General features: G+C 45.9%; 1 protein-coding gene across 2 annotated transcripts; it reads right to left on the bottom strand.

Annotated features, from left to right (window-relative positions):
- Nucleotides 1-919: 919 nt before the first annotated feature.
- Nucleotides 920-8,267, bottom strand: LOC309697258 (uncharacterized protein). Of its 2 annotated transcripts, XM_082519024.1 has the most exons (3): nucleotides 8,099-8,267; nucleotides 1,601-7,696; nucleotides 1,014-1,198 (listed from the first exon to the last, which is right to left on the bottom strand). In XM_082519024.1, exon 2 carries the CDS (start codon nucleotides 7,485-7,487, stop codon nucleotides 1,818-1,820), a length of 5,670 nt encoding a protein of 1,889 aa, XP_082375150.1. In that variant the 5' UTR covers nucleotides 7,488-7,696; nucleotides 8,099-8,267; the 3' UTR covers nucleotides 1,014-1,198; nucleotides 1,601-1,817. The 2 variants fall into 2 exon arrangements, with proteins under 2 accessions (XP_082375149.1, XP_082375150.1); XM_082519023.1 differs by having other exon boundaries at nucleotides 920-1,198; nucleotides 1,601-8,267.
- Between the last annotated feature and the right edge of the window lie 1,494 nt (nucleotides 8,268-9,761).

Genomic DNA, 9,761 nt, shown 5'->3' with positions numbered 1-9,761 from the left:
TAAATTTCCACAGTATAAAACTAATCTGCCCCACCTTTACTGGAGTTTGTATAGAAGGGTAGCAAAGCACTCCTTCCTTTTTTTCTGATAGCAGGCTGTTTATTTTGTCATATTACAAAAACACAAAGAAATTAAAGCCAAATACACTTCATTGTACACTTCACTGCACATTCATCAATAAATGTAGTTAAAAAAAAAAAGAAGCTAAGATGCTTTGCTGTAGATCACCTGGTTGCGTTAGAAACCCATGGACTATTTCCTGCCTTCATGTTCACTATGTGAATCATCCTTAAAATATGTGCAAAGTAAAAAAAATTGTTTTCACTTATTTTTGTTTGATTAATATGGTTGGCAGCTAAATACACATGTATTAAGAGGATCCTCCGAGTATACTGATAATAGTAGTTTTCCATTAGCTGTAGGGAAATGAGCAGAAAACTAGAGATTGCAGCAGCATTCAGTGAGGGCTCTCTGCGAAGAAGCACTGCTCTTCCAGCTGTAATAAATAGGCTGTTTATTATGTTACAGGAAATTAAACAGTGGCCCAGGAAAGGCTGCATGTTCAATTTACACTCCTGAAGAGAGGAAGAGCTTTAAAAGACCAATAAAGCCACTCTACAACTCAAAGCAGTGTGAGATGCCGCAGAAAAAGCCTTTGTTTTGCCAGTTGTTTCTGCTCTTTTATTTCTGTAGTGTCAAATTTGCTCTTTTATCTTAGTCTTCATTAACGGCATTCTCCTGTACAAGTCTGATCTCTGCTAATGACTTAAAGGATTAAGCTGAAACACTCACAGTTGTGCTTAAAATGAATCACTTCCTTCAAGAACTACTGACCATGTCAAATAAAACTATTGTACATTTTTAATGTGATAATTCACACAATATAGCACCCCTGGTATAACTAGTATTATATCAGAATTTTGATTGTTTTTCTCTTGTTGAAAATATGTAGACACAAAATGGCCATCTGGCATACACTGTGTACTATGCAACAGACAACAGGAATTACGTACTTTCTTTCTTAACAGAATGTTATGATGATTTCTGATATGAGGTTCAGTTCTACGGTGGTGATCGCAGGGTGTGCACAGGTCAAGTGCCACTATGACCCTCCAGAAATTAACGAGGACAGGGGATGATCGTTCAGCTCTTTAATGGCAGATTTAGCGTGGGTGTGGGTATGTGTGTGTGTGTGGTTCTACAAACAGAATGGAAAATAGAACACAAATTACAATCAAATTATAGACAACAATAATCACCATATAACATATTACAGCCACATACTTGTCTTATAGGCCCTAATACTAAGCTGGCGGCTTTTACTTATAGTCTGAACCATATTTGACAACAAAGAAAATAAACATCTTAACTTAACTTAACTCTTGTGCCCCACTCACTTATGATGCCAACTAAAGAAGGCAAATACACATAACAAATCCCCAACTCAAACTGAACTCAGTTTGGCCTAGGCGAACTTAGCTTAGCTTAGCCCGCTTAGCTTAGCGATAACTTAGCTTATAGAAAATGTACAAACAGAGGACGTCCAGAGCAAGAAACATACAGGCTATCCTTCTTACACAAGAAATATCCTGTAACTCACCAGTCTTATGGACGCACACTCTCATTGAACCCACATAAACTGCTCCCGAGCATAACTTGTGATTCACACTGCCTTCATGAACACCATTTTCCATCCCAGTCAAACATTACTCACAAAACGGCCGCGCCCTCTAGTGGCAAGGCAGAAAACTGCATCACAGTCCTGCCTTCAGAACAGCCGCCCCCAAACTTGCCCTCGCAAGTTTGCAGAATGTCATTTACTGTCCATTTTGTTCTGGTACTGCAGGTAGTCGAATAAGGCGGCTCACTGGGCGTACGTAGGTACGGTCCTTTACGTCCACTTCTGCAGATCGGATCAAACCATCAGCTCCGGGGAATACCCTGTTGATCTTCCCAACAGGCCATGATGCTCTGGGAAGATGGGGATCCACTATCATCACCACAGTGCCCAGCTGGATCGGAGCAGTGTCTTTCTGCCACTTTGACCGTGTCTGCAGTGTAGGCAGGTAGTGGCGTATGAACTGTGTCCAGAAGCGATCGGATAACACCTGACAGGTCCTCCATGATCGTCGTCCAATGAGCTCTGAGTCGTGGTATATCACTTGGGGTAGGGAAGGGTCTAGCCGCCCCATCAGCAACAAATTTGGGGTAATGGGGTCTGGGTCAGCCACGTCTGATGACACGTACCCCAAAGGTTTCGAGTTGAGTATTCCCTCGATCTCGATCAACACTGTTTGGAGTATTTCCTCTTTTACAACCTGTGAGCCCAATGTGGAGGCCAGAGCTGCCTTTATGGACCTGATCTCTCGCTCCCAGGATCCTCCAAAGTGGGGAGAACTGGGAGGGTTAAATCGAAACTTGATCTGCTGCTCTGCTAACTTGCCTTGTAAAGAGGGATGCAGGGCTTTGAAAGTTTCCTGGAGCTCCCGGTCCCCACCTCGGAAATTTGTTCCCTGGTCACACAGTATCTCAGCTGGTTTCCCACGACGAGAGACAAATCTTCTTAATGCCATTAGAAATGAGTCGGTGTTGATACTAGACAACACCTCAATATGAATGGCACGAGTCGTCAAGCATTTGAAGAGCAGGCCCCAGCGTTTTTCATTTCTCCGACCAACTTTCACCTGCATTGGCCCAAAGCAGTCGATGCCTGTTGAGAAGAAGGCTGGCTGATGTAATCGTAGGCGTGCAAGGGGAAGGTCAGCCATCTTTGGGTTGGCAGGTTGGGCTCTCCATTTTTGGCACTCAGGGCAGGAGCGCTGTTCGCTTCTTACGGCTTCACGGCCGCGAAGAATCCAGTATTTCCTTCTCAACTCTGCAAACAATCTCTCTGCTCCTGGGTGTTTCAAATCACTGTCAGCCTGTCGGATGAGTAGTCTGGTGACTGGATGTTTAGGGTCCAATACTACTGGATGTATCACAGCAGCTTCCAAATCATGGCATCGTCTGAGACGACCACCTACTCTTATGAGTTGAAGCGACTTATCAAATTCCGGGTCTAGGCAAAACAGACGGCTGGATGAGAGAACTGGTTTCCCAGTGGTCAGGCACTGGATCTCATCAGGGAAACTGTCTTTCTGAGCAGCTCTCAGCAGAATAAGCTCAGCCTCCTTGTAGTTCTCTGATGTGAGATTGTCACCAGCCGCCCCGTGAAGGCACCTGGCTGTTTCTTCCAAAAGCTTGCTAAAACTGGTAAACTGCTGTGCATCAGGCAGGGAGATAGAGTCAGTAGACACAGCTAAGCAAGTTATTGGTTTACGCTGCTCCTCAGCAAAGTCTGTACATGGTGTGGCTGGGTGCTCTGGCCAATGGTCTCGATGTAGCTGCAGAAACGGGGGCCCACATGCCCACCGGGACTGGACTGTGAGGTCTTGTAGCCTTTTACCCCTAGTTAGATCATCTGCCGGATTGTCATATGTTGTCACATAACGCCAAGACTGGCTGTCTGTCAGTTCCTGGATTTCAGCTATCCGAGTTCCCACGAACACCTTGAAATGACAGGACTCTGACTGGATCCATGTTAGGACAGTGGTGGAGTCTGTCCATAACACCACTCTGCATAGTGGTAGGGTGAGCTCTTTGGTCAGCAGGCTAGCAAGTTGAGCTCCAGTCAAGGCTGCACATAGTTCCAGACGTGGCATGGACATCTGCCGTTTAGGGGCCACCCTAGAGCGGGCAGTCAGGAAAGCAACTTCCACCTTTCCAGCAGCATCTTCCGTCCGTAGGTAGGCAACGCTTCCATATGCTTGTTGAGATGCATCGCAGAAGATGTGCAACTCACGCCTACTGTCAGATTTGTCCAGCTCTGGGCTTACATAACAACGTTGTAGACTAATGTCGTCCAGATGTTGCAGCTCACCCTCCCATTCGTTCCATGCCGAGAGCAGGTCACTTGGTAACAGGGGGTCATCCCACTCACGCTTTTTGTCCCACAGCTGCTGGACTAGTACCTTCGCCCTCGTTGTGAAGGGGACGAGAAACCCTAGTGGGTCATACTGACTCGCCAGAACCCGGTAGATGTTTCTCATGGTAGGAGGATTCCTCTCCAACTGCATGGACTTGTAGTGCAGAGTGTCAGAGCAGCACATCCAGCGCAAACCTAGAGCAGGTTCTTGAGGGTCCATATCAGTTTGATTCAGCCACTGTACGCTGCTCTCCGATCTTATTTCCTTTGGTAGATGGCTGATGAGATCTGGGGTGCTGCTGGCCCACTGTCTGAGCTCAAATCCTCCCTCCGATAATAGTGACCGTAGTTTGTCCACAACCTCTGTGGCCACATCTGGAGAAGAGAAGCTCTGTAACCAGTTGTCAACATAAAAATTCTTCTCAATGGAGTCACGCACGTCATCTCCCTGGTCACTGTGGTCATGGACGTGTCGCTGGAGTGCATAAATTGCACAGCACGGTGAGCATGTTGTCCCAAAGGGGAGCACCTGCCATTCATACACCTTGGGATGGGTGTCTCGTTGCAGATCGCGCCAGAGGAAACGTAGTAGTGGCCGGTCCTCAGGCAGTAGTCTCACCTGGTGGAACATCCCCTTGATATCACTGCTAACTGCGATGGAGCGTTCTCTGAAGCGTAGCAGCACACCAAGAAGAGAGGCCCCCAGGTTCGGGCCTGGTAAAAGCAGCTCGTTGAGGTTCTGATCCCTATAGGTGAATGAGCAATTAAACACCACACGGTTCTTTCCGTTGTGTGTCACCATGTGGTGGGGGATGAACCATGATTCTGTGGAGGCCCTCATTTCCTCCTCACTGATTTCTCTGACATAGCCTGCTGCTATCAACTTTGCCATCTCCGCTTGATAAGCTTTAGCCTTCTCTGGGTCTCGACTGAGGCGCTTCTCCGTGCCACGTAGATTGGGGAGTACTGCTTCAGGTGGCACCCGGAGTGTAGGCATATCACTGACACGCAGAAGGGGAGTTGAACATCTGTTTACTCCCTCGACATTCAGTCTTGTCGTCTTTGCCTCCAAAAGCCTCATAGCTTGCTCTTCCCTCCGAGACCGTGTCACTAGTTTCTCACTTCGATATGGGAGAGTGTCAAGTTGCCAAAGCCTCTCTACTTGACTATGAAGCTCTGATTGAGGAGAGGCAGTTGAGAGGAAGAGGCACTGTTGTGGTTGAGCAGAGTGCTTAAGGGAGGGGATTGGTCCCTGTAGTACCCAACCAAGTCTAGTCTTGACTGCAGCTGGTCCTCCAGGTAAGCCTAGGCGCACAGGTTTGATGGGCGTTACTAGGTGAGGACAGTCAGAGCCGATCAGAAGGAGTGGCTGGGCATTTGTGAAGGGCTGCAAGGGAAGCCTTCTCAAGTGTCTATATTTCTGTTGAAGTGCCTTCACAGGGTAGGAATGTTCAGCCAAGCCTAGGTCATCTGCTGTGAAGGCTCTCTCAATGGTGAATGTTCTGGATGGTTGGCTGGCAGGGGAGACTTTGACTGTCACTGATGCGCCATGCAAGGTTCTCAATCCTTGTCTCACCGTACGTAGAGTAAGACTCTCTGCCGTGCCCTGTAACTGCAGTCTTTGAGTGGCCTCAGGGAGAAGGATCGTCCTCTCAGATCCATCATCCAATATGGCGAATGTCTCCAGGGTGTGCTCACCGTTCTGCAGCAGCACTTTGGTTATCTTCAGAAGTACTTGGCTACAGCCAGCACGCCGGTCTAGATAAAGTACCTCAGTAGATGGTTTACTCCCCAGCTCAGCGACGTGTTCCATTGGTGGATTGGGTGCAGCAGGTCTGAGATTCACTTCATGCAGGGCCTCTAGGTGTTTTCCCCTGCATGTCTTACACTGCACTTTAAGTCGACACTGAGCGGCCTGGTGGTGCCGCCCACAACGCCAGCAGCGATTGTTGGACTTAATCCAAGTTGATTTCTGCTCCTTAGTCAGCATCTTGAAGTCGACACATTGATCTAGGAAGTGCAGAGTGTTATTACAATATGGACAATAAGCTGTGTGCTTGTCTTGGACCTCAGAAGTGGAAGGGGTTGTGGCTGAGGACCTTTGGGGGGCAGTGTTGTGTGTTGCACCATGCAGCACGGTGGTAGTCCTTTTGGTGGCTCGTTTATCTCTTTTCATGCTGCTCCTGTCTCTCGAGCTCTCCTCTACCTTCTCTGTGTGATCTCCGCCCTCTTGAATGACCAGCTCATACTCCAGCCACTCTGCAAAGTCTCTCAATGATGGTATTCCATCTTTCTGTGGGTAAAGGTAGCGGCGGAAAGCAGCACGTAGGTCTTGGGGTAGCTTTCGTGTCAGTCTAGCAACATGAGACCCGCATTGCAGCTCTATGTGTCCATCTTCCCCAAGTTGCTCTAACATGCCGACCAGAGCACGGACTCTCAGTGCAAACCTTCTGAATCCAGTTGTGTCACCTGGGCGGATGCTGGGCTCATCCATAAGCTCTGCTATCCTCTGCAGTGACAGCTGGTGCGGCTGACCGTAATGTTTAATGAGCGAGGCCATCGTGTCAGAGTAGGGGTGAGGTGAGTTACTGTAGGAGTCAGCAATTAAAAGAGCTTCCTCAAATTTAAGGTGGTCACATAAGACCTGATATTTGAACCTCTCCGTTGCATCAAAGGGGAGAATATTGTCTAGGGCAAGCCTTAATCTAGCAAACTGCCTGGGATCACCCTGCGTGAACTCTGGGATGGAGGGCGATGGTCCTCTGTAGGTCTTCTCCTTTACACCTATGGCTGTAGTGGGAGCCAGCACTTGTTCTGGGGGGAGCATGTTCGCGTCGAAACTAGGTCCAGCTAGTGATTGAGATAAGGGGGTGGACTGTGGCGCACGAGGCTGAAACTCAGGAGCTTCAGTGGCTGAGGGTTGCTGTAACTGTAGCTCTTGTAAGCGTTGGCTAAGCTCTTGTGCAATGGCTGGTAGCGGTGGAGGTGGAACAGACTGTACCTCTGGTAGATCAGGATGATCTCTTGGGAGAAAAACTGGAGGTGGTGGTACTGGCCATTCTTCAGCTGCATCCTGTGTGTAGGATATATTGTGCTGCTCTGGTCTCAGGGGAAAAGGCTGTGTAGTTAGAGGTGTGGAGACCCAAGTGTTATCAGCTGAAATGTAGCCCCCTGGTTGCTGGGCAGAACGTAAGCGGGTGGATTCCAACGTGCTGACATTACGATCCATCTGCCTCCTCATGTCTCCTACCATCATCTGAAGTTGCCTGTTGTCCTTCTGCAGTTGCTGCACAATGTTCATGAACTCCTGAGGGATGCTGGATGACACTGGAGTCTGTCCTGCAGCTCCAATAGAACCAGGAGTCTGGGTGAGGGGCGTCATCTTGGCGTATCCCTCTCTAGTTTGCTGTTGCTCCAATGTAGCAGTGGGTGGCAGTGTGTAGCCTTCATACTGAGTCATCCATCCTGGTGGTCGCACAGCCCTCCGTGGACGTGCACCTGCTCTCTGGGGGTCATAATCCATCTTCACTCTGTAATCACCTATCCGGCTCGAAGGACCAATTTTGTTATGATGATTTCTGATATGAGGTTCAGTTCTACGGTGGTGATCGCAGGGTGTGCACAGGTCAAGTGCCACTATGACCCTCCAGAAATTAACGAGGACAGGGGATGATCGTTCAGCTCTTTAATGGCAGATTTAGCGTGGGTGTGGGTATGTGTGTGTGTGTGGTTCTACAAACAGAATGGAAAATAGAACACAAATTACAATCAAATTATAGACAACAATAATCACCATATAACATATTACAGCCACATACTTGTCTTATAGGCCCTAATACTAAGCTGGCGGCTTTTACTTATAGTCTGAACCATATTTGACAACAAAGAAAATAAACATCTTCCCATCACTTAACTCTTGTGCCCCACTCACTTATGATGCCAACTAAAGAAGGCAAATACACATAACAAATCCCCAACTCAAACTGAACTCAGTTTGGCCTAGGCGAACTTAGCTTAGCTTAGCCTGCTTAGCTTAGCGATAACTTAGCTTATAGAAAATGTACAAACAGAGGACGTCCAGAGCAAGAAACATACAGGCTATCCTTCTTACACAAGAAATATCCTGTAACTCACCAGTCTTATGGACGCACACTCTCATTGAACCCACATAAACTGCTCCCGAGCATAACTTGTGATTCACACTGCCTTCATGAACACCATTTTCCATCCCAGTCAAACATTACTCACAAAACGGCCGCGCCCTCTAGTGGCGAGGCAGAAAACTGCATCACAGTCCTGCCTTCAGAACACAGAGAATGTTAAAACATATATGTAAATATACTTTACTGGGGAACCAAGGGGGAAAGAGAGACAGTAGGTGGTCAGAGGTGGCATTGCAAGTTATTATTATCTGCTAAAGGAGTTGACAAAACATGTCTGTAATCATGCTGTTTAACCCTTTTCAGGAAAAGATCATTTGCAAAACAAGAAAGGATGATGCAAGAAAAACTGAAAAAGAAAAAATGCCAAAGCCGAGATGTCAAGTTGATCTGTTTGTCAATGTCTGCAATAGCTAAAATCAAAGATAGACAGAGAAATTGATGAAGAAATTTCAAGCCAATATGAAACAAACTAAAAAAAAAAAGCAGCTAGATGCTTTGACATCGACATTGTCCTGTTTTTGCGTGGTAGACATCTGAAGCATACACACACATCCATCACTCTGCTTAATCAGCCAGTGACATGTTTGGACAGTCATGATGAGGATGAGTCCATGCATGTTCATGTGTGTGTGCAATATGCTGTGCAGAGCTTGTCAATAACGCACATACAAATGGAAAAAAATGAAACAAACACGTACGCATTGACACACATAGGCTGTTAATTAATTTAACTTTCAGTCACATTTTTCATGCTTTTCGACATAATGCCTTCTTTTATATTATCATAAATTATGCAGATTGTACCTTAAATAAACGAATTTGTACTAGAGATGCAGATGAAGTTGTTTACTCTGTATAATCACACTGGGAAATAAGTAGTTGTGTTTCAGTGTGCTGTACTAATCATTCTGAGTGCAGCACTTTAGTAGGCAACACTGCACAGCAGTTTTGCATCACATTATTCAAACCCCTCTTAAACACACTACATTATCTTTGCAAATGTCCAGGATATAATAAATAGACCAAAGTCAAATTTAAGTATGTTATCATTGATGACCGAACCATTAAGTAAGCATTTCAGATGGCCGATTGGCTGGTATTTCCTTGTATAGTCAATTAAAAAATAAATAAAAATACCAACATGTTCCACTCTATTACTGGCATAACTTTGCTTAAAGAATAATTATTTTGCTTATGCAGCTAAAAAAGGTTACTGCTTTATATGGCTTTTGGCTAAGAGAATGCAAATATGTGGCATTTTGTTACAGATTTCCCATATTACAGTTTTTCTCAAATGCTAAAACACAAAAGCCAATCCTCTAAACCAAATGACCAGTTGTCTAAACACATTTACTAAATCTAGCCATCATTTACCAATATCATAAACACATGTCACATGAAGACACAATTCACAGAACACAATCCTCTGTTGTCATAAATATAAACACATCTTTCCTTGCTAAAACACAAGTTGCAAAAGAACTCTGCTCATATTCGCAAATGAAAGCTCATGTGATGCAACATGCTTGCCACAGTCAGCAATATTTGAACACAATGAACACACCTGGCGTCATTCATTACACACAACGACTCAAAATTGAAGACACCTGTTGCTAATGCTGTGACCACATGTA

The sequence above is a fragment of the Aulonocara stuartgranti genome (genome assembly GCF_965226115.1).
Source record: "Aulonocara stuartgranti genome assembly, chromosome: 20".
NCBI classification, from domain to species: domain Eukaryota; kingdom Metazoa; phylum Chordata; class Actinopteri; order Cichliformes; family Cichlidae; genus Aulonocara; species Aulonocara stuartgranti.
This window is presented reverse-complemented; position numbering and strand designations above follow the sequence as displayed.